General features: G+C 34.0%; 1 protein-coding gene and 1 long non-coding RNA gene across 2 annotated transcripts in view; one reads left to right on the forward strand and one right to left on the reverse strand.

The window, feature by feature from the left end:
* Positions 1-25,765, reverse strand: part of LOC126811551 (syntaxin-binding protein 5) — a 90,493-nt gene that overhangs the window by 18,618 nt on the left and 46,110 nt on the right. The window contains exons 9-12 of the mRNA XM_056099211.1: positions 24,155-24,233; positions 23,666-23,820; positions 22,817-22,889; positions 21,874-22,024 (exon numbers count right to left, since the gene is read on the reverse strand). Of these exons, the coding sequence (XP_055955186.1) occupies positions 21,874-22,024; positions 22,817-22,889; positions 23,666-23,820; positions 24,155-24,233 (458 nt within the window). The remainder of the gene's footprint in view (positions 1-21,873; positions 22,025-22,816; positions 22,890-23,665; positions 23,821-24,154; positions 24,234-25,765) is intronic.
* LOC126811562 (uncharacterized) lies at positions 15,988-17,139 on the forward strand. The gene is made up of 2 exons (XR_007675641.2): positions 15,988-16,068; positions 16,750-17,139. It is a non-coding gene; the product is annotated as an uncharacterized LOC126811562 (long non-coding RNA).

The raw sequence follows: 25,765 nt of genomic DNA on the forward strand, positions 1-25,765 counted from the left end.
GGTACGTTGGGTGACCGACTCACAAGGAGACCACCATTTGTCGAGCGAATAGGGTGCTGACTGGTTTGTTAAAGTGCACGGGACAGTCATCTCCAGCAATTACCTGTTGTATTGCCGAATCCCGAATAACGTGCTGGCTCGTTATTCGGCACTAAAACAGAACGACCTACGTTGCATCCGACCATTTCCTCTCTGCTCCCCACGGTAGTTGTATTGCCGAATCCCGAATAACGAGCCAGTACGTTATTCGGGATTCGGGATTCACCACTAAAACAGAACGACCTTGTTGCATCAGACCATTTCCTCTCTACCCCGGGTTACCTATTTAGGGTGTTGTCCGGTATTTAGGATGTTTTCCGGTATTTAGTGTTTTTCCGGTATTCAGTATAAAATGGTGTTTTCCGGTTGTTTTCCAGTGTTTTCCGGTATATAGTATGGCCCATAATTATTTGGTCAAATTTAGTGATGTCCAAAATTTGTCCTTTAAAACTATATTTGTATGCCTTTAAATATGAACAATGAATTGACGCATTAAACTCAACTATTTATCGATGACCATGAAACCGTAGGTGATAAGTAAAGTAGGCTAGAATGTGAAAAAATACACAGAGTCCATCCGTAAAACCGGAAGTGATAAAGCCATATCATATCTGTCATCCATACCAAGAAATGGTACATGTAGGTCACCAAAGACCACATATATACTCTATAAGGCACTTGTCATTTGTAATAAAATTCACAGAAAGATATAAATGTCTTAATTCTTGCTAAATTATTTTATTTAAGTGACTAGCAACCAACGGTCCCAGAACTGCCGCCATGAGATAGTCTTGATCATGAAATACGGACTGGTTGACAATGCTTCACGCCTTTCACCGTATTTTATTAACAACACTATACAAACAGTCTCAAAAGGACACAAAGATACAAATAAATGGAAACAGTTTGATTAAGATAGACAAAATAATAATATTTATATTATCGTGATGCCATGTGCCGATGATGTGTTCAAAGTTGAAGCATAAACATACATGTACGGGCTATTACCATAGCATTGGTACTATCTTCCTTCACGGCTAGAGAAACGACCACGTGTGTAGTAAATTCTTTAACTGACCTGTTAAATAATCTAACTTATTTTGTATTTAAAAATCCAAGGGTATGCTTTTAATTATCTATGTCAGAACAAATCATCAACCAGTTTGGAACAGGTCATTTCGTAACCTGTCAAAGTAAGGACGGATAAAGAAATGAAATGCCAAGAATGAATGAATTAACGAACCATTAACTTAGAAGCGTATCAGTAATAATTTAGACCTATTACATGTATTATGATCAAGTCTTCCGATACCCGGCTATTGTGCAACCAATATTTTAATCTATAAAAATATTTAATAAATGGTTACCGTTGGTTTTTCAACGACCAAGTAACTGACATTAGTTATTGCTGAAATAGAAACAGCATTAAGCTAAAAAAAATTAAATTTCATCTCAATAATTAATAATTAGCGCATGCAGCATGTATATTTCACAAACTCAGGTCATGAGAAACTGACAATTAATTAACCACGACCTAATGTAGCTTCGAATTCCCAGAACGTTATTCCCTTTAAAAATGTACATTCAATATTTGTGACCCCCTATAGCATACTGAGTCACAATGAGGAAATTTTGAAAATTGAGTTATTGTTATTTTCACATTCTCTAATTCATTACCTTCAATTTGATGTATACTTTGTTTGAATTGGGCAAAAATTGACTGAACTGTGTCCATTAGAAGCTACCCAACTTACAAAAGCAAGTTTTGAGAAAAAGTATGTCAAAGATTTGGTATGTTCCAAAACAAAATCCCATAGCAACTAGGCCATTTATCTGCTGTTTTGTCGTTGAATATTTCTTTCCATGGGTTTTCAGGGGTGCTGAAGATGAAAATTGTAGTAAAAAATTGATCCTACTATTTCCGCAATTTATTTGCTATTTTGTCGTTTAATATGTTTTTTATTTAGGATTTCAAGGGTGCTGACGACAAAAATGGTAATAAATGCACTCCTTTCGTAACGAAACATCCACAACACATACGGCATAATATTCACATGATAGTTTTATATACTGAAGAACAATCTATACATTAGTAGTCTGTTGTAATATTATAACTTTGGTGAGTTAACTCAGTTAATCTCATCAATTAATTAGCACCTTAGTGCCAGCTAGTGGTCAGAAGATTAAGATTGTTGATTGGATAATCATCAAAGAAGCCGCCACAGCTGTACACGTGTTCATTTAACATGTGAATTAAAATAAGATTTTGCGTGTACGATAGGTCTATTATTATTTTCAGGTACCGTGACGTTATCAAAATATGAGTCCCTATAGAAAAGTCAATTTCATAGTCAAGAAATGCTTACGTTCACTTTCGTGCATTTTGGCTTTGATGTGAATATCAACATTATTCAGAGGATACTCAATGGCAGACTCGAGAATCGTTGCATTTCGGCTCGTTGGTCGTTCTCATTTTTTCGACCCATGGTGATAGAGAGAGAGAGAAATGGGGTTAACATCGACTCGACACAAACTATTTCAATAATTCGCTTGCGAGTAGGGGTCTTTAGCAGTGGGAGGAAACCGGAGGACCCGGAGAAAACCCACAAGGTTTGACAGGCGACCCTTGATGAAAAGAGAATTTTAAACAATAATATCCCAGATGCATTCCTTACTTTGCATGCCATATGAAGAAATGACAATAAACGGAATTCAGCTATCAATAAAATTCTCTTCGAAAAGAAAATTATTGGCCATTTTGTTTATTTCCATTTAAGGCCTATAGATTATTTTTTTAAAGATGAAATGAGATATCAAATAATCACCACTTGGATTAATTATTCGGAGTAAATAATGAGTTGTCAACGGCTTTATCATTGACCCGTGACAGTTCATTACTAATAGTATTACTCAATGACACACACCCGCTTGTCGATTAATTTACATAATCAGCCACGTGGTTTCGATTAACACTCAACGGCAATCTATATACGATCAGAATTATTTTTTTCTGCCACTTATCAGAGTGAATCGAATATAGGTACCCAAAAACATTATCGCCAAAACCAAATATTTATCGATAATGTCTTGCACGCGGAGCTAACGAGTTGTGTAGACAGCATGGCAACAGACGGAGTTTATTTATATTTTTGGGGGGTTTTAAAACTCGATTGTATCCGTTCAAAATCAATTCATCGACAATATTTTGATCATATTTGTAAACTAGAGATGCTCCGCTTTACAACGATGCCAATTATTACGCAAGAGGAATGACCGGTCGTCCCTCTGCAAGCGAGGAAAATTAACTAATTTCGCGAGAATTTTAAAGGCTCAATACCACTCTTGTTGTAACTGAATAATATGTCCCAATCTTTATTCTGGTCAACAAATTGTACTATTTTACAATATTTCAATTAATTGATGATACAAATTTCATCTAAACACACCTCATTTAAAATTTTTGAAAAATTCAACATAATGGTTTGAAACGTCTAACGTAAACCTTTTCAAATGAAACTTCGATTTAAAAATATTTTCGAACCCTCTGGACAAGTAAAATAGGATGTAATGGATAATTTACACAACAGGTAGGACACTTAAACATCTAGTACTTAGAGATATTATTTATTTTCTGGAGCTTTCAACCCAGCAAGAGTGTTATTGTCCCTTTAAGAAATAGGACCGATTTAAGAATACGGTTCTTTTACAAAACGTTCAAATACATGTGTTTTAAAATGTTTTATTGCTATTCTGATCTTTTGTGTCAATAGATAGTATATTTATAGACTAATTTTTGTGAAAATCTAAATTTTGATCAAAATCTATAATTTTCACTTATTTTGTCTTTATCTTATTATTGATTTGTGCGCATTTTGACTCATTTAGCTGTGGCTGGTCACATTTTATTACATTAATTTTTATTTCATTTAACATTCATAGGCATTTTGAATAGGTCAAGTCTTTCGTTAATTTATCTTCTTCATCGTCTATAGTTGATCGCACACTTGTCTTTGGTGTCACTTGTTCATTGATAATCTGTCGTTCTATGTCCAGGTCGTCGTCACACTGTTCGGATAGATCCCTAGGGTGAACAAACTTAGGTATTCAGGTTTAATCGGCATGCACAACGAATGTTTCCAACAGTTGCTAGGAATATTTTTACGACTGTGAATAATTCGTGGGTATTCTTGAGTATTTGTCACAACTGTCTTACAAGACTAGATTATAAAATTATCAAAGTAATCAACAAAGACCTACGAGAGCGAGTTTTAATCTCACCGATAATTGATTGCACAACGAATGTTTCCAACAGTTGCTAGGAATATTTTTACGACTGTGAATAATTCGTGGGTATTCTTGAGTATTTGTCACAACTGTCTTACAAGACTAGATTATAAAATTATCAAAGTAATCAACAAAGACCTACGAGAGCGAGTTTTAATCTCACCGATAATTGATTGGTGATCGCTTGTTAATCTTTTGTGGTTTCACACCCACGGATTGAAGATCGGATTATACAGTGTTGATTCAATGGAAATCATGTGACGGGACGGCTGATTGATGTCGTAAATCGGAATATTCAGAGTACTGATTACTCAAAGATTTTTTGCTGAAATAATAAGGAAATAAATTGGGACATGAAAATGATGTCGGATTTCACAGAGTGCCGGAGTATTTAGAGGTTGGATGTGACAAGTCCACTGTATTGAATTTGGTGCATGTTCAGACTCATAGGGGCAGAGCCACGCCCAATTTTTGTGTTTATTGTATACTTGACGAAATTCTGAATGGATCATCTTCAAACTTGGCATATGCATTCCTTATACTATAGCTAAACTATTCTGAACGGATTACCTTGGAACTATAATATAGTTCTGAATATTGTCTGTTTTAATTGTTATTACTATATCTACAAGAAGTGTTCCCCTAGATACATACATTACAATTAATATTCACAACAATTTAGATTAGAATATTAAAAGAATACAAGGAAGATTATAGACATAGAAAATGGGCTTATAACATAAACTATATACATGGATTAAAATATTACAATTGGCATACATTATTCCATCAAGTCTCATTCTTATTAGACTACTTACTATGAGGACTATGTGGTGACAATATTATAGTCATTGCAAGCATTTCATATTTCATGCTCTTCATTTTAAAAAGTTCCATATCAATCAAAGCAGGAACGTGGACATATATTGTAGCGTTAGCAGTGCTCTTGTTTAAATTTATGCAAGAGCTAAATCTGCCTATTGCAGGTCTTTCTTTAGGCCCAAAATGTTTTCTAAATTATTAATTAGACATTAAATAACTTATCCAGGCAACAATCAACTCTCGATGGCATCGGATTTCTCCGATATTAAATAGATTAGAACAGTTCAGCCATATTTTGATTTAAGCTAAAAATGGAAGAGCTAGACTTAGCTTCGAACAACCAGTACGGTGGTTGAAATCATTGCACACGTCTTGTCAAACCTTTAAAGGTTAATATCTTGGCTGGCAATAGAATAATTTGAATGAAATTTTCAAATTGTTCATTTTACATTATCTATTTTTGAACTATTATAGCAAGAATGGCTAGCTCTTTATCTAAATCTTACATAATGTATCTTACTTTAAATAAAATATGTAAAGTAAATACAAGTATGGAGATGTATCTTTATCAACAATCAAATATCAGTCAGGGGCAAAAAAAAAAACCCTTGAAAATACTTTCGATAAATGCACAAAATTACAATGAGCATCTTTTTGATTAAGCTTATTCAGAAATATCAGTCAAACATAACTTTAGGTTTTTTTTCTGTTAAAAATTTACATCTCTTAGAATGTATGCATGGTTTGTTCTGAATGAATTTTAATGTGCAGTCATCCTACATCGTCTTTTAAGGAATTAAGTTCAAAATAATTATGTTCAATTATAAAACATAAATAGGAATGCTGCTTCTATATTAGGTGCACGTTCAGATCTGTAATACAATTGTTGTGCTATTCAAATCTAATTTAAATACAGAGCTAGTATTAAAAAAAATGAATAAGGACAAGCAAGTGTTGAATTTAGTTAACATTCTGACATTTTTTAAGTTGTATTTTTTTGTATTTCAAGAAAAAAAAATAAATCAAATTTGATCTTTCTTCTTCTGAGAGAGAAATTGTCTTATGTCTATATGAAGCCTGCAAGTTATCTGAAGTTTAAATTGATATCCCAAGAGATAAAATAATCCATACAGTCTCAATTACCAGTATTAACTTGAGATCTCGCTCACTAAAAATAAATTGATACTCTGACACACAAGTTATTTCAAGGGATTTCATTAAAATCCTAATTTTCAAAAGGGGAAAAATCTTTGTTTACGCAGAAGCTGAGAACTTGCAACATGATATTTCTATAGAAAGCCTTTTTACAATATGTTGACATTTTAGTTCTGACATAAAGCTATTCTCCATGATCTGTGGTTAAGATATATTTGAATATGGATTAACATGAAAAAAACAACCCTTGGCTCTTAGTCTTAGAGCTCTTGCCAAATAAGGCTTTTAAATAATGGCATTATGATTGAAGAATTATACCCCTGGGTTTTACAATAGTTGGTGATTTATGTGCACGACAATACTGAAGTAGGAGAGGTTACAACCGCTCTGTCAGCTCAACTATCTTCTTTAAGACTTAGCACATCTTACTGTCATTTCCCATATATTTAGAACCAAATTGCCTCTAGAGAAAGATTGCTAACTAAAGCAGTTTTATGATAATAGGAAAATGATACTTTTCTATGATGATATTTATCGCAGTCCCGAATATGACAGATAAAAACTGACCTATTATTCATTGGCTATAAAAAACATAGATGTAAGTTAAAGACTGAAGAATTTATTTATTTTTTTTTTTTTTTAGAAAGATTGTACCTGTAGTCATCAGGGATAACCTGTCAATATTCACACGTTAAACTACATTTACACAAATTGATATATAATTTATCTTTTAGTAGCAGTCATGATTAATTTCAAAATAGAGATATCGAAAGAGAGAGAAATGTGATTTAAATGTCCACTTGACACAAACTAGGTGATTTTGGGACTACCATATGGTTAAATTTTGTTTCAATAATTGGCTTGTGTCTTGGGTTCTTTATCTGTGTGACAAAACCTGAGGACCCAGAGAATACCCACAGAGGTTGGGCAGACGACTCTACTTCTTGTCACGTATAAGCAGGGTATCAAAACCACGCCACTTGACTCAATGACAGGCTTGCTGATCTAGCGTGCACGTATGCAACCATTATTATTTCATAATAATAGCAGTCATGATTTAATTTCATATTCATATCTAAATTCTTGTGATAAGCTAAACTAGATGAACTCTGGCAAGAGTGTGATGATTTTTTTGGGTGGAAATAGTGTGCTATTTCACACTCCTGAAGATGGTTGATAATTTTGACTTCTGGGCATATAACAAATCAATTCAATAAACCATATGAAGTTATTTATCATGGGTTTAAATATATGATATATATCATCACCTCACTGAACCACATGAATTTGTTGTTTGAGTTCAATAAAAATATTAATTCACTTAATCATATCATTCAGATTTAAACTATTTCTTCATCTATATCCATAGCAATTTATTTCGAGTTTCAATTCAAACTACTAATTCACTAAACCATATCATTTTGTAATGTTGTTAAATTGATTTCACATGGCCTCTTAATTTTTCTCTGATCTCTAAAGCTGTCCCAAATAAACTATGTAGATAAGACCTGTTCTGAGATTATTTACCCATCATAAGGGTAACAGAACATAACATACAGCATACTCCTCGCATTGTTTGGTTTGATTAGAGCTAATCCCACTTAACATTGCTGTAAAGGAAGTAAATTTCTGTTCTAAATTATGACTGGTCAATAGTCTGATTAACAACCAATAGCTAACTGCGTAATAAGTGTTAAAACTTGTATTCGAAAATCCGTTCACGGATGCTTTAACTATTCGTGCTATCCAATGTTGTTTTTTTTCATAACTGTTCGTGTTATTTTGAAATGAGCAATAATTTTCTGCAAATAAGACTTGAAACTTATCGACAGATCTGAAGCTTTTAGTCTTTCTACCCCATACAACTGTTTTATTACTTTTAAATAGTCATAAGCAGCACAGTTCAAATATTAGACGAATGCCATGGCCCATGGCGAGCTCCTAGATGATTAGAGCTGTAGCTATTCAGCGGGTCCACGCAAAGTCACACGGTATACACATGGTCTCTGTTTATTTCCTCTGCTAAATTTAAATAGCTATGACTGACCAAATCTTATGTTAGTATTCCAGCCACCTTAGTACCATCAGAGCGTATGTTTTCCCCAGCGGGAAATAAAGTTACCACTAAAAGATCAAATCTGGATCCCGACACGGTCGACCATTGAATATTCTTATGTGAGATTTTAAAAGATAAAAAGCTATACACTCTAAACATAGCTGAACACATGACGCGTCATGTATGTTCTAATATTGAACACATAGGTCTAAAAAGAACACACCGTATTCTATGTGAGATCTCAGTGGTTCTCAACGAGATCACTAGTGTTCTAGCGATGTGTTCTGATCATGATGGATATGCTATATAATATCAAATCGTGTTTTATTCATGTAAAAATGAATGAAAATTGTTTAATGTTACGTTTTGAATATCACAAATTAAAAAAGTAACATACAACACACACTACACCGCGTCTCATTTTCTCATCGACTACACTCATAAAATATGTGTAGCCTTCACATTAAATGAAAGTATATTTACTATTAGTTGCTGTAGTTAACTTACACAATGTTATTTTTATATAAACAATTGGGTTTTTTTTATTTATCAATGAAAACAGTTATCAAAAAATAAACTTTTCTTGTCGGATTAAAATAGCACACTAGTGTTCATCTGGTGTTCTTTGGGAGAACACAATGTGTTCTGGTTTTTATGTATTTAGAGTTACCTACCCTTTAGAGCATGTGCATTGAATCCCGCACTTTGTTTCAAGTTTGCCTTCAGACATTGTACCGTTTGAGTATATTATTTTGTGTTTAGGTAAAATTATCAGGTAACTTTACCCCAATATGTAACGTATAGCGTAACGTTTATCGTGTATATGCTAGAGATAAGAAATGGAATAATTATTTTTTCAAAAATATATGCTCACGGCAAGGGTTAACATTTTTTGGGTAGGCGCTGGGGTTGAGAAAATTTGATGAGCGGTAGACATGACAAGAAGTCACGTGACGCGGCGAAGTGTCAAAGAACACTAAGTGTTCTAACTCAGAATGCATTGTGTTAGTATACACATAAACTAAGAAAAGTTATCATGGTTATGTTTCAGTGAACAAATAGCGGATATACACTGACATATGTAATTTTTCTGCTATAAAAACATTTTACATTGTATTTTCTATTCGATACATTACAATATACATGACATACATGCAAGTTGTAAGCCTACCGACTTGTTAGTTGTTACTTCTCTCCAATACGAGACTTTCTACTAAAATAATGACAACATTTTAGAACTTTTTTATTTATGTGTATTTTCGACCAAAACATTTTCAGTGTTTCAAAATCATTATGTCCGTAATCACAAACACGATCCTAAGTTTTATGTTGCGTGTTGTATTGGTAAATGTGGCTACACAACAAAAACATGGGTAAATTACCGTGTGCATGTTCATAGAAAACACCGAAATGAATCGGAAGTCGATGACTTGCCAATTAATAATGAAAGTGATGATGATTCTATGGAGTCTATGGACATCCCTTTTGCGAAAAATGTTAATAAATTTAATTCAATGTTCGCCCTTTCTTAGAAACGAAACATAATTTGACGCAGGCTGCGATTGATTCAATCTTATCATCTTCTGATATTTTAATTCAAAACCATCTGGAACATTATAAAAGTCAGGTAACAATTGCCCTAACACCACAGGAAGTAGACTTTACAGATATCGTTAAAAATATGACAACTTCTTCAGGCCTTAAAGAGTTAATGACCCATTCAAAGCGTAAAACGGTTTATAAACATAGTATAGAAACACTCGTTCAGCCCGTGGAAATTAAGATCGGTTATAAATTTGTTACGAGAAACGGTTCAATTACACAAGCGCCGAGAATCGGCTATGTTGTGCCTTTTGAACAAAATTTGAAAAAACTATTAGCGATGCCAGAGGTTTGGCATTTTGTCAACAATTGTCATGTCTCTAGTAACGAATTCAAGTATGATATATGTGATGGAGATCTTTTTCACAGACATCCCCTGTTTTCTCGGAATAATAAAGCTTTACAAATCATTCTAAATTGTGATGACATGGAAATTGTTAATCCTCTAGGAAGTCATATCAAGAAACACAAAATGACAATGTTTTATTTTACACTAGCAAACATACCTCCGGAATTTCGGCAGACACACTTGCAGCAAATTGGATTGGAAAATTTAAAGAGGGGGTAGGCTTTGCTTTAAAAAATTGTAGAAAATGTGAAGTTGAAAATACACATACTAAATCATACGTTGTTGAACGCGAGGTGATTATGAGAACTCAAAGAGAACACATTGAAAGATGTAATTTTCTTACCACCCTGTCATTGCAAGCAAAAACATATTGGAGCAAAATATGGGGAATAAATGGGAAAAGTTGTTTACTTAGTATACCTGGCTTTGATATGGTGGTTGGTCTTGTGAATGACCCAATGCATGTTTTGTTGGAAGGTGTAATTCCACATGAATTGTCTGAGGTGTTATTCCATTTCATTTACGCAAAGAGATTTTTCACTCTCAAATGGCTTAACCATTCACTTGAGTCTTTTAATTATTCATAATATTTGCATCGAAAAGCAAAACCAGAAAAAATTGACAGGAAACATCTCGATGGAAAGTCAAAAATCAAACAGACTGCATCTGCCATGCTTACACTAATTCACATTCTACCGATTTTAATCGGTCGCAAAATTCCCATAGGAGATACAAATTGGACAAATACCCTAAGGTTAATTCAAATAACTTTACTTTGTTTATCAAGTTATTGTTCAAATGATACTCCTTTTTATTTGACGACATTGATAGCAGAATACTTAAATAACTTTCAATTGTTATACCCTCGAGCATCATTTATTCCAAAGATGCATTACATGTTGCATCTTCCATCGCAAATGATTGCCTATGGACCTTTAAGACACCAATGGTGTATGCGCTTCGAGGGTAAAAATGGTTACTTTGCAAGTAAAAAATATAAAAATTTCAAAAACTTAGCTAAATCAATGGCATCAAAACACCAACTATACATGGCGTATATGCAAATTGATCAAAATGGAGAAAGATCCGCGAACTTCCTATATGGAGGTGATGAAGTAAAAGAAGGTTCTGAAATAAACTTTTCAGATTTGTACGAACATTTAGTTCCAAAACTAGAGGAATTGACCAGTCACTCTGTTGATGTTGTATACATGTGTGATTCAGTTTCAATCCATGGACATGAATACAGACAAGGATGTTGTCTTGTTCTGGAGTATGTTGATGATGAACCCATTTTTGCTATTCTAGAAGCAGTTGTCATAGTCAACCATGATAAATATTTCATAGTTGAAATGACTACCACCGAATATAATATCCACATCTTATCTTATATTCTGGCGAAATCAGGCATTAGGGATATTTTTGCATACCCTGCTTTACAATTCAAATGGCCTTTAAATGTTTATAAATATGGTGACCAAAATTGTGTTATGAATACAAATACTCACACATATGCTTTGCCATTCTAAAAACACAAGCTGTAAGAAAGTATATGGAACTGGGGAGAGATAGAACTTGAACCAAAACGAAATTTTATCAAAACGACTAATTGTATATTTATGTAATATAGGTTTAAGTTTTACAACTGACGTTTTTTATTGTTATTGTTTTAATTATAAACGATTTTCATAATAATTAGCATATATTTCAAAGTTTGATGCATTTATTGATGCGTTATCTATGTTCTGTCCATTCGAACTCTTGCATATACACACGTCTTCTGTATACGTTACGTATATGGATATATGTACTTTAGTGGTAGTTTCGGTGATAATTTCTTGAAAGTAATAATATATTTTTCAAAAGTATCACATCAAAATGTCTGTGTTTAAACTGTGGGATGCATCAAGAGTGAATAAGAAATTCATTGTCGCTTCAACACTTAAAGAATTGATTGAAAAGGGTAGGTATTCAATTACATTATTATCACTTTAACATAAAACATACAAAAATGGAAAGTCTTAAGCCGAAAATGGATTTCATTTTAAATTCTACTTATCTATCTTAATTATTACATCTACATATTGTAATTTTATAAATGTACTATACAAATGAAAGTTTTTTGTAAGATAATGTAACGCATTTTTCTAGGTAAAACGAAATTTAACTGTGATGCAACTTATAATTACACTGTTGTCTTGCAAGAGGATGGTACAGTTGTTGATGAAGATGAGATCTTGGCTCAAATAAAGGACCACACGTTACAACTACTCGCTGAAAACGAGACATGGTGCTATGCAGAAACTCTTTGCCGACTACAAGTGGTGAGCTACAATACTATTAAAAATATAGTTCAAACTACAATTGACCTTATGATAAACTGGAAAGGATATCGCACAGCTGATTGACGTTATATATTTCGAAAACCAGAAGTCAAAACTCAATGTTGTTAATTTACTGTAACATTTAAGTATTTAGTGTTATCTAAATTGTATTTACCTCTCCTCAATCGTAAATACATATGAGTGCTTGTCACTGCCATATCATAATTCGGAATTTTACATCGGGACACTTCCGAATACATGTTCTGTCAACATGTGAAGTTTGGTGACGGATCAGTCCAGTACTTTACGCGTGCACAGATTACAAACAGACAGACTTTCAACTTTATATATATATATAGATAAAAACTATTTCTTTTCATTTTTTATATAGCAACAGGTATAAAAGATGACATCGATAATATAACACTACCAACTTATAGTCCATTGGTGGCTAAGTATCTTGAAGACCCTGGTCCAGGTCAGATATCTGTTCCTGAGAGAGTCTGGAGTTTAATGATATCAGAAACGGCTAATTACTACTTGGTCAAATTTCCCAACATCGGAGATCAATCACATTATAGATCCATTGGCAATAAAATGTATCATCGATATCCATGTATATGATTAGATGGTAAGAACCCATGGGTAAGTACTAGATATTGTCAATTTCCTCCACTTTAAACTGCTCTTATTGCTGTTTTTACCGAATGAACCAGTATTTGTCATAGTGTTAAAACGGTTAGCGAGTATTACTAACTGTCTTAACATGAAAACGTGTTACTCAGGCAGGGGCCGCTGAGCGGTATCTGAGCTGGGGGGCTAACCGGAAAAAATTTTGAATTCTCAAACCAATTTCAACCAGATTCAAGTCAGCCCCCCTTTGATCAATGAATTTTTTTTTTAAAAAATAGGTCGCTGAAAAGTGGGGTGGGCTAAAGCCCCCCTAGCCCCTCCCCCCCTGCTCCGCGGTCCCTACAGGTTTATTATCACTGTAAAAACAGTCGACCACACGATGTGTGTGTTAGTTAGTTTAACATCTGCTGCCAGCTTAATGATGTTGCAGACTGGCATTTTTGCCAATAAGGATGAATTTTGCCAAGTTAGCGGCACATGACGTACTCTTACAACCGATTTTTAACTGTCGATGTGTCTTCAAAGTGATCTGCCTAATGAACACGGGAATCCGTTTTCCGTTTCCTTCGATAGATTAGAACTCTTTTTCATGTCAGCCCTCATCTGACAAGGAGGAACCCAGTCGGATAGATCCACAAGGTTGACCTCGACCTGACCGGGATGCGAACCCGGGTCCTCCACCATGAGAGGCAAGCGTCCTTACCACTCGACCACACCCGGCCCCCAGAGAATTACAAAATATCTACGGACACATAAAATAGCGACTGCTCCACTGAACACCTGGCGGTAACAATTGAGCATACAAACGACATTCTCAAATTCAACACATTATCCATGAAATCCGACCCGAAAACGAATGCCAGCTTAACCCTCTCAACACTATTTCTGACTCATTTTCTTTTATTTTGCAGTCGGCATTCAACAAAAGCCTGTCACAAAAAATAAGACATATCCGCTTAAGTTTGAAAGTCAAAAGTGGTGAATTACCTCAACATAATCAAACCAAAAAGAGGTGTATGTTTAACCTAACATCTAGCAGTAGGCCTTCAAATGAAAACGACAAACCGGCGACTACAAAAGAAGACATTGACAGGCATATTATAGAAATGAGGAAGGAACTAGGAAAAACCAAACCAAACGACAGTCATTTAGCCCAACTATTTAAAATTACAAGACCAGACCGCACGGAAATGATTTCTAAATTGGATGTAACACCACGCATGATTTTTGAAAAGTACCCTTGTCTCAAGGATGGTTCGTATGTAAGTTAAGTTATAGATTTATTTATATCAAGTTGGAAACCAATTAATATTCCGGGCGATTTCTGTCTGTCAGTGGTGTGACAAGAAATGGCATGGGAACTTCAGATGATAGACCGGTACAAATTGGCAGCGCACGTTAAAGATATCGAGGCCGTTGGAATTCGATAAAGTGTAAGAAAGAAATACCACTGTCTATGCACAATTTCGCACATTGCACTCAATCATGTATGTCCGAATATAACTCAATCACTTGCCGGGTTGATACAAATCTCAATTCATATCATTTCGACACCAGTTGCTTATATTCCAACATTCTTTAACGTTAGCGTGGGTGAGGGGAGTGTACCATATGAGTGTTGACAGATTGGAAAATCCAGATGATCTTTCCCCGAACAGGGATCAATCCCACGACCTCCTGGTTAGCGAGCAAGCACCGTACTCACTGAGCCATCGCGGCTCCGGTTAACGTCTAATATACAGCTAGATGATTTGTTCAATGACAGAACAATGAGTGATTAGTTGGACGTATTAATATCTTACGCCATCTAATCTACTCGGAGACAAAATATCAGCAAAGTCTCTGTTTTATTGACCTCTGACGACTCTGTTTTGTTGTTTCAGATTCTTAAAGAATTGTCACTTGCAGTTGGCAAAACCCGCATAAGAAGGATTTCACACAATCTCAAGTCACTAATGATGAGTGTTGAGGAACTAGGAAATAAGTAATAAATTATACAGTTCGTGTACTTGAAATAAACCAAAGTCCCGTGTGTAGATCAGCAGCGTACGTTGAAGATTTCGAGGCAGTTAGAATTTGAAGATGAGTAAGCAAAAATGTCCCATATTGCACTCAATAATCACAAAACCTTGACTTGTTTGTCCCAATATAAACCTGCCAGGCGTTGAATTGGCCATGAGCAGTAACCCATTTCATTTCCATTGTAATTATCATATACCATACGTAAACATTGTATCATTACTGTGTCTATTTCCTAGGATCCAATGAGAATGATGGAAGCGGTTAAATAAATAGAGAAACACACACAATGACATCAAGGCTCTAAAACCAAAGTAAATTCCATAATAACTGTAAATAATGTAAGTATTGAATTGTAGTTTTGGACAATGTCTACTTTGAATAAAATATTACCTGACCTGAGCTTTGTAAGCTTGAAATATTTTAAGTGTCTATCAGTTATTTAGTTTTGGTGGCTTCAAACATGTTTTCAAAATCGGTCAATTAATTTTAGTGCTAAATGAGAATTAACACAAAAAATGCAAATCCAATATGTATCGTTAGAGTTACCAGTATACAGCTAAAGATATGCTATAAAACAAATGCTTGTCGGAATTGGCCATGAGCAGTAACCCATTTCATTTCCATTGTAATTATCATATACCATACGTAAACATTGTATCATTACTGTGTCTATTTCCTAGGATCCAATGAGAATGATGGAAGCGGTTAAATAAATAGAGAAACACACACAATGACATCAAGGCTCTAAAACCAAAGTAAATTCCATAATAACCGTAAATAATGTAAGTATTGAATTGTAGTTTTGGACAATGTCTACTTTGAATAAAATATTACCTGACCTGAGCTTTGTAAGCTTGAAATATTTTAAGTGTCTATCAGTTATTTAGTTTTGGTGGCTTCAAACATGTTTTCAAAATCGGTCAATTAATTTTAGTGCTAAATGAGAATTAACACAAAAAATGCAAATCCAATATGTATCGTTAGAGTTACCGGTATACAGCTAAAGATATGCTATAAAACAAATGCTTGTCGGAAAAATTCCTGTTCATTGGTCATCACTTCATCATGCAGGAAATAAACTCAAGTCTTCATAATTTTCCGGAACAACCCGCCGCTATGCAAAATTGTCGGGAAGAAGTAATTTGTCGGGAAAAATGTTACCCCCCCCCCCCCCCGTCACAGAAATCAATGGACGGTGTACAGCTATTTGTCTACGAATATGGACTATTTTTGTAATATATTTCCATTCTCATACCCATCGGTTTTCTATCCTAAGGATATATGAAACCGATGGTTACGAGAATTTATATTTTGAGGTTTGAGGTTAAATCTTAATATTGTAATAGGCTTATTAATCGAGTTTACAATATAAGAAAATATAATTCTCACTTTAAAATAGGAAATGTGAAGTACCTATGTGTCCTTTATGAATTTAAAGTTGTATTATTTGTGTATTATTTCAGGATGTATTGGAGAGTGATATCGCCGCAGTATTAAATACAAAGGAACTGGAAGCACCACGTATACACATTTTTTCAACTGAAAGTGAACTTCAAGGAATATTTATTGCTTTTGATTCCGTGTTTTCGTCAATAGCAAAAGCGGGAGGTGTAATGGCTGCGGTATTAAAATTATTGGCAACATATTATATGTTTGATTTAGAGTATCCAAAACCCTTTTCGATGGTACTGGGGATAATGCAAACCTTTGTAATGGAGGAGCCGTACAAAAAGGAAACCAGTAAAAAATATAAAACATTTATAAAATCACTGAGAAGTATATATAACAAATACCCAAATTATCAAGAGTAACATGTATACATGTATATGTATTATTAAATACATTTATCTATATTTCTAATTGTTTTTATTTAAATTTAGCCAAGAAGACCGTTTCTTTGATTTCAGAACAGGTCGTGTTCACAATATCCACCAGAACACTATTGTGGTGTTCTAAATCTGTTACATCCGTCCAATGTGTCCAAAGTGTTCTCAGTGGGGGTCTTTAGAACACACGCAAGGCGTTCTGAGAGTAGAACAGTAATGTTTTCTACTAGAACACATACCGTTTACAATACAGAACACTATGTTCTCTGACAGATCACAGGTGTTCTGCAAGCCTTGAGAACACATATGACGTGTTCATTATCTGTTACATTTGTGTGTTCTGAAAGGCCATTTTATGTGTTCATTTTTGGAACACTATGTTTAGAGTGTAGCAAGTTTTAGACAGTAATCAATTAAAACTTGTTGTTTGAACAGTTCATGTGTGTTTCCTTCATATGGTGCCATTTATTACGGTTTGTTATGTAACACTTTTTGTGGTAAAGTTTTATTCTCGACAGTTTGATTATTTTGGGCCGACCCCTGTCTTTCCAATGTCGGCAGTGTGAGTCGGTCACAGGTTGTTTCTAACGAAATATAAAAGGATTGATCATTTCAAATAAATTGGTTCAGATAAATAAAGTTTTAGAAAACTTATGAAATGATTTTTCTTGTTATTTAGACAATGTTTTAAAATAAAACTGTTCTGGGTATAAAAGTTTGATGAAAGCCTTCCCCCTCTCTGCATGCGGCCATATTTATTCTTCAAAACGATGGCGTGATCATTTAATACGTCCTGCATTAAGCTTATTAGTGACAATGACAATATAGGCTATTAAAAAGATTAGCATTGTCAAAAGGATGTCTAATAATTCAAATCATCTATTTGAATAATTATCTTATGGTTTATTAGCCTTTATTCATACAATAGAGGAATTTGCATGCACTTAAAACATCAAAACTAAGTTTTAAAAATTACACACGAATAGTCTGAATATGTACGGATAGTGCAGACAGATAGCCGAATATCAAAATATGCCCCGAGTTTCAACACTATGCGTAACAATATAATTACACTTTAAACAGAGCTCCAAACTGGACCAAATATGTTTATTTAACGTTACGTCATGATTCACGATTTTAGATTTGATTGAACTGGAAGAATAGACACAACTCCCTCAAATTGGACCAAATATGTTTATATAACGTTACGTCATGACTCACGATTTTAGATTTGATTGAACTGGAAGAATAGACACACTCCCTCAAATGTGCAAGTATCAGAAGCCAGTCCAGCAATGGCAAGAGAGGGATTTTTCGGGCTATTGCTTCAGGAATATGAACATACAGCAGTTAAGTCATTCTGGCAGTCAATAAAAGTTGACCCATTGTGAATCTTTAGTTGAGTATAAAGAGAGAAAGAAATGGGGTTTAACGTCCAGTTGACACAAACTAGGTCATTTCGGGACTAACATATGGTTTAATTTTATTTACATAATTCGCTTGCGCATAGGGGTCTTTAGCAGTGGGAGGAAACCGGAGGACCCGAAGAAAACCCACAAGGTTGATCAGGCGACCCTACTCCTTGTCACGTACAACCTGGGAATCGAAACCATGCCAGTTGACTCAATGACAGACTTTATGATACAGCGCGCACACGCTAACCATTCAGCCATCCTAACCCAGTCAGTTGAGTAAAAAGCAATTTGTTTATACTGTACATCACTTGTGCTTTGATAAGATTCTATGACACAATGAACGACAATAATTGTCAGAAATTGTTAGAATAGAATTATTCATTTCACTAGTCTGAACAGTGCATACCAATTTCAAGCAAACTGGGTTATAACATTTATTGACAGTGCAAGCACAAGATTCTAAAAAGTTATCAAAGGCAATAACTCTGGAATTTATGATAAAACACTTAAATTCAAAGATCATTTGGCTCTGTAAAGAACACATTAATTTTAAATAGATCAAGGTATAAATGCAGTCTGTAGGTAGAGTGTTTACAAGAAATTGTGGATGAAAGAAAAGCACAAATAAATGTATCCTCTAATAATCTCCTAACAAGCTATGTTTTGATTGTAAATAGGTTTTAAAAAAACCCAAATCTTTAACTATATCTGTATCATAATAATAACAGCAGTTGCCAGGCAAGATACACCCTCATTTTGCACGAGATGGATAGAGAAAAAGCTAAAAACAAAAGCGATTTTATGTCCTATCAGGGGCCATAATCCAGAAAGTTATGGTCTGAAATGCACAATATCAAAAGGGACTGAGATCTTTGGGATATAAAGATATATTTTAAGTTTCATCAAAATCGGCTAAAAATTGTAACCTCTAGAGGGTCCACAAACTTCGTATTATATACTTCTACACAATTTGCGTACAAAGAGCAGCCATTTTGTCTGGCAGTTTCATTTCGATTTTCCCAAAATTTAAATTTAACCTCCATAATGGTGGAATGGTGATATATTTAATTGCTTTTTAAAATCGGATAAAAATGCTACTTTTCGAACAATCAGGGGCCATATTCAAGGAAGTAACGTTCGGATATGCGCGATTATCCAAAGGAACCAAGATCTTTGTGATATAAACATAATTGTAAAGTTTCATCAAAATCTGATAAAAATTGTGGCCTCTAGACAGTCCACAACCTTGAAATACCATATTTTTACCCTATTTGCATACTAGGGGCGGCCATTATGTCCAGCGGTTTTGGTCCAATTTTCACAAAATTCGAACTCAACAATCATTAGTGTGTAACGATGATATATTCACAAGTATTTTGAAATCGGATAAAATTTCAGACTTCTACGGGGGACCACAAGCTAAAAACACGATTTATCGTACAATCAAGGGCCATAATTCCGGAAGTTACGATCCGATATGTGCGAATATCGAAAGGGTTATAAACATGTAATTTTAAGTTTCATCAAAATTGGATCAAAATTGTGACCTCTAGAGGATCCACAACCCTGATATACCAGATGTTTACACTATTTGCGTACGAGGTGCGGCTATTCTGTCCTGCAGTTTTTGTCCGATTTTCATGAAATACAAACTCAGCCGTCCTTACGGTGTAACGGTGATATATTCACACATTTCTTTTTTAAATCGGATAATAATTGTTACCTGTACAGGTACCACAGGCTAAAAACGCGATTTTTTTGTACAATCAAGGGCCATAATTCAAGCAGTTGCGATCCGATATGCGCAAATATCGAAAGGAACCTAAGATCTTTGGGTTATAAACATGCATTTCAAGTTTCATCAAATTCGGGTAAAAATTGTGACCTCTAGAGTGTCCACAAGCTAAAAACGTGATTTTTCGTACAATCAAGGGCCATAATCTATGAAGTTATGGTCCGATACATACCAATATCGAAAGGAAACAAGACCTTTCAGAGATAGACCTATATTACAAGTTTCGTCAAAATCAGATAAAAATTGTGACCTGTAGAGTATCGACAAACAAACTGAGGTCAGACAGATGGAGAGGGGTGATGGCATAATACGTCCACGTAAAAATGTGGATGTATAAAAATATAGTACAATCGATCCTAAACGGCAATGAAATTCCGTAAATACAAAAAACTCAAATTGCAAATTAGTTTAATGATAATGTTTGATAGTGAAAAGAATCATTGTCGAAATTCTGTTCTTATTAAATCCTATGTGTCTTTAAAAGATAGGTTGCCAGGCAACGAAACATACGCTCACAGCAGCTAAATCGTCCGAGCGGTCGACAAGGGTTGTCGCATATTTATTCCTTTGTAGGTAATTGGGGGCCTTTACAAGACAGTTCCATACAGATTAGATTATAATTTTTGTCGTTTGAGGGTTCACAAGGTTCTACAAACTGAAACAAGGGTCTCTACAGAAGTTATTGAAATTTGACAGGCTTTTTCGTTTTACTAATTTAAATGATGCATATAAATTTCATACAGATCGGATGATCACTTTTGTCATTCAAATTCAAACATTCACAAGGTTCACAAAGTAAAACAAGGGCAATAACTCTAGAAATTGACGGAAATTGCTGAAATTCAATAGACCTCTGTTCCACAAATTTAAATGATGCATATAAATTTCATACATATCGGATGATAACGTTCATCAATCGAGCATTAACAAGGTTGAACAAAGTGAAACAAAAGCCATAACTCTAGAAGTAATTATTGTAAATTGCTGAAATACTATAGGCTTCTTCGTTTCCCAAATTTAAATAATGCATTTAAATTTCACAAAGATGGGATGATAACTTTTGGTGAATTAGCGTCCACAAGGTTCAACAAAGTTAAACAAGGGCCATAACTCTAGATGTAATGAACAGAAATTATTGAAATTAAATAGGCTTCTCCATCTCACTGTAAACCACATACATCAATTTTAAAACAATCGGATAATAACAAGAAATTGTGGATGATGGACGGGTGGACGGCAATATACGTCCACATTTCAATGTGGGCACATAAAAAGGCTTAAAAAAAGGATATAAAAAAGAAAAGAACCCGTTAACAAATATTCAACTGATGACATAAAATAATATCCGATTAACTCATATGTCATAGGCATGAACATTTGGCTATTTCTATGGGTGTGGTACAATATCTTCAATTTTTCAACATGTAATGAATAATAATGATGTTATTGTGGTATAACGAGTACACATATAATTATAATAGTTGTAATTAATTAATAACTGAATATAGTTAACATATAAGTATGATGAGTAATTATAATAATAACTCTAACCTTTTCACTGAATCCAGATTTTTTCTGTATTTTGGATCCGACTGAGTAAAAAGCTGGAATGAGATCGGGAGGACAGTCGGCATAATACTGACAGGCTGTAACTGGGGACTCGTGGATATCCATAGGATACGGGTTTTCAAAGCATGGGTAACTGAAATTATATACAACGCTTTTACACATTTCAATGGAATAAAACTCATTACTTTCAACAATTTTAATCCATCCTCTAAGAGTTTTTGATGTAAATTATAAGGTCAAAATAATATTGCGGAATGAAAGATACATTAGAAACCTACATACTTCATCTAAATTTCTGAACTGAATATCTTTCTTTGTGCATATAACTTACTGATCATTCTAATTATCCCATCAGATTTATACCATACAATTATCTGTACAGATTTATTATAAACAAAAAATATAGGGATCACTCTGCTAGAAATGTTATCAAAATACATAAATAATTTGCTTCAATTGTGCCTTCATTTCTGTGAATAAAGAAGGTCAAAATACCAATAATTGTAGCTGAATAAAATACACACCATTTGCTTCATGATTCCAAACAGTTCAAATAATTGCACATTTGTTTATTGATTTTTGCTATTAATGGCCTAATACATGTGAAAATTCCTATACTGTAACAAGACAAAATCACACCATTTGAATTATTAGCGGTTTATTCAAAATATTGTAATAAATGAAACATTACTTGACTTTACTGACATTTCTTTTTTAGATATTAAGTTTATGTCGGTGTGAGAATTGTGTCTAAAATGGATTTTTCTTTTTATTATTAATTTCTAAAGTAGACCCAGAAATATTCAATAACATAAAATTCCACACCAGAAATAATATTTCCATGGTTTTGATCAATTATAGACTCTATTTCTGTTTTGTAATAGTGTACACAGGCATTTTAGATTATTTCATTTAAATTATTTACCCTTGCGTTGTCAGATCTACAACAACCAAGTCATTTTGCAGCAGCACAACAATAGCGTAAGGATCCTGGAAATCTGTAAAAGATTTAAACATTTTTATAATAGATTGTCAGCACATTAATTTAAATGTAAGAATATGCAAACAGGGATAATAAATTAATGTTGTGTAATTGTTTTAATAACCGTTTAATGGAATTATACTCATAGCTTGCAGTAATCATTCTGTCACAAACATTATGTATTAATAATCAAGGTGTTAAATTTCTTTAAAACTTCGAATTAAACAAGATATTGATTTAATGATAAGGTCAATAGAAAAGAGTACATATTTTACAGACAAATACATATAAACCACAATTACAGAGCATAAAATATTTATATTATTGATTGATTCAATCTAGTTTACACAGCTCTAAACCCAATCTGATTAAAACACAGATCCTATTTCGCTTCGTTTTTTATAGTTTAAAATTTTGTTTTGTCTTTACTACACTATGATCTGGAAGAGTTGTTATATAACCCACATTCTGAATAATGTGAGGGATTAGCCAAAGAAACGGTCTGTTATGGCATGTTTTTGGAGTGAGGTACACAGAACTATTGTAACCCACTAGAAACATCAATGCTGATTGGTTAATCATATGTCTGATGTCATAGAGTCAAAAGTCGGTTGTATGACATCTGACGCGACCTCCCACTGCAACTTGTCAGATATTCATGTAGTAATAGGCCATCGAAAGTATAAAAAAAAACAAAAAAAAAAAACAGAACAAAATACAGATCTGTATTTTAAACAGATTGCTCTAAAACCTTATAAGCCTGATAACATAATTGTCTAATTATATAATTACCATTAGCCCAGGGTGTCTCACAAAGAACAACAAAATCAACAACATTATGTTCCATTTCTAATACAGTGGTACTCTTGCCATTCATGACAGTAATACATGGGGTTCGACCAGCTCTGTCATATGACATACCACCAGAAAATATGATAAGACCTTCACTGAAATACAGAAAAATGCACATTTAGACGAGGTAAATGCTTCAGCAAATTCCATTAGGTATAATGAAGCTAGATATAAGTTTGCTTCAATACTTATTGTGGAAAAGTTCTGAGAGACTACACTGATCATTAAAAATCATCTGTAAACTGAACTCAAACACTAGCCCTTTCTGCAAACTATGTTGGGTCAAAGCTAGATATGCAAGATAGTCCCTACACTCTCAATTGTCAACATAAAAAATTGATAAGACTCCTTTCACATTTTAACCTCACAATACTTCTTAAATAGACTTAACAAGTCTGTAAATACCAGGAAACACATAGTCTAACTTACCCTCCATTTCTAACAGATTTCCAGTCTATTTTAGTTATAGGTTTACAAGGGTCAGGCTTTCCATCTTTACCAATTTTAGCTACAAAATATGGATTGAGGAAACTTATAATACAAATGACTAGTACTAGTAGCTTTAACTATGAAATGAAATGGGGTTTAACGTCCTACTGTTCTGCTCCTAAACTGGGCTAATGAAGACGGGCATACGCCATACAGTGTGCTATGGGGGAAATTTTCCTACTCTTATTTCGAATTCCAACTGCCAAGTGATCTTTTACGTGCACGCCAATATGTACATGGGACCTCGGTTTTTCGTACCATCCGAACGACTATACAGATGTCCTTGTCAGGCCCTCCATCCTGCATCACTGACAAGGGAGAACCATGCCGGAAAATCTGGATGAACTTTCTCGGCCAATGCAGGGATCGAACACCCAACCTAGCGTGATCCCCCTTTAACTATGACCTTTTAAATAATCAGCAACATTTCAACTACAACCTTTTTCATTTTTTTTTTTTTTTTTTTAAATCAGAATGTGTGTTGATCACAGCCTGTTATTGAAAGCATTCAACAAAAGTTATCAACTTTGAAAATCGGAAATAGGAAAAAATTCTATTCATTCTGCCAGTGAAAAGTACAAGTATTACTATTATCTTAAATTTTGTATCAATTGGAATTAGTTACCCCCCTGATTATATTAATTTCCAATGCATTAAAAAAAAAACTTCCTAAAATTCAATGATTGACAATAAAAGGGTCTACTATTCAAATATAGTCTACAGTAATAAATGCCAGCGTCTACTCTTGGGTTCAGAATGGTCATCATTCTTTCGAAACTTTTATCTCCAGACAAGTCATATATCACAAACATATTGAAATTAACAACCTGCAGAAAGTGTGCTAAATATTCATCTATTACAACATTGTAGGTGTTGCTAGGAATCAGAAAAGAATTTCATTAACCAGGAATATTGTATTAAGTATCTCTGATAAAAAATCAATTTGAAATGTACAGAAATTTATCTCCCTCAGGATTTATCACATTCCTTAACTTAAGTAAATATTCATAATGTGCAATAGTTGCCAATTCTTTTCTTTTTAAAAACAAGCCAACGGTGAGACTGGTGTCCCCCGCCAAATTGAAAAAGTAACACATTTCTTAATTGCATATTCATCTTTCATAAAGCATCTATCATTTAGGTTATCTGTGATTGATGTAATGCCAAGTTTCACCATTCTCACTCAAATAGAATCAAAATTGTTGAGCTTCAAGTCTCAATCAATCAAATTGCTTATTACTCTACTTAACCTGATCAGAAAAATGTGTATAAAATCAAAAATCTTAGTCAAGATATTGATGTAATGAAACTATACACCAAGTTTCGTCACTGACTTAATCAGAAGCAAAAAGTTATCGTGTCGCAAAGCATCAACCAATCAAATTGCGTAACTCTGCTATGCCTCAGCAGAAAATGTTCATCATCGAACTCAGTCAAGGCATTCACTTAATAAACACCTACACCAAGTTTGAAAATTCTTTGCTGGAAGGATCTCTTTAATGGTGCACCTGTCCCAAAATAAAATTACTTTTATTGTCTCCAAATATCATC

This window comes from Patella vulgata, chromosome 2, assembly GCF_932274485.2.
Source record: "Patella vulgata chromosome 2, xgPatVulg1.2, whole genome shotgun sequence".
Classification (NCBI taxonomy): Eukaryota; Metazoa; Mollusca; class Gastropoda; family Patellidae; genus Patella; species Patella vulgata.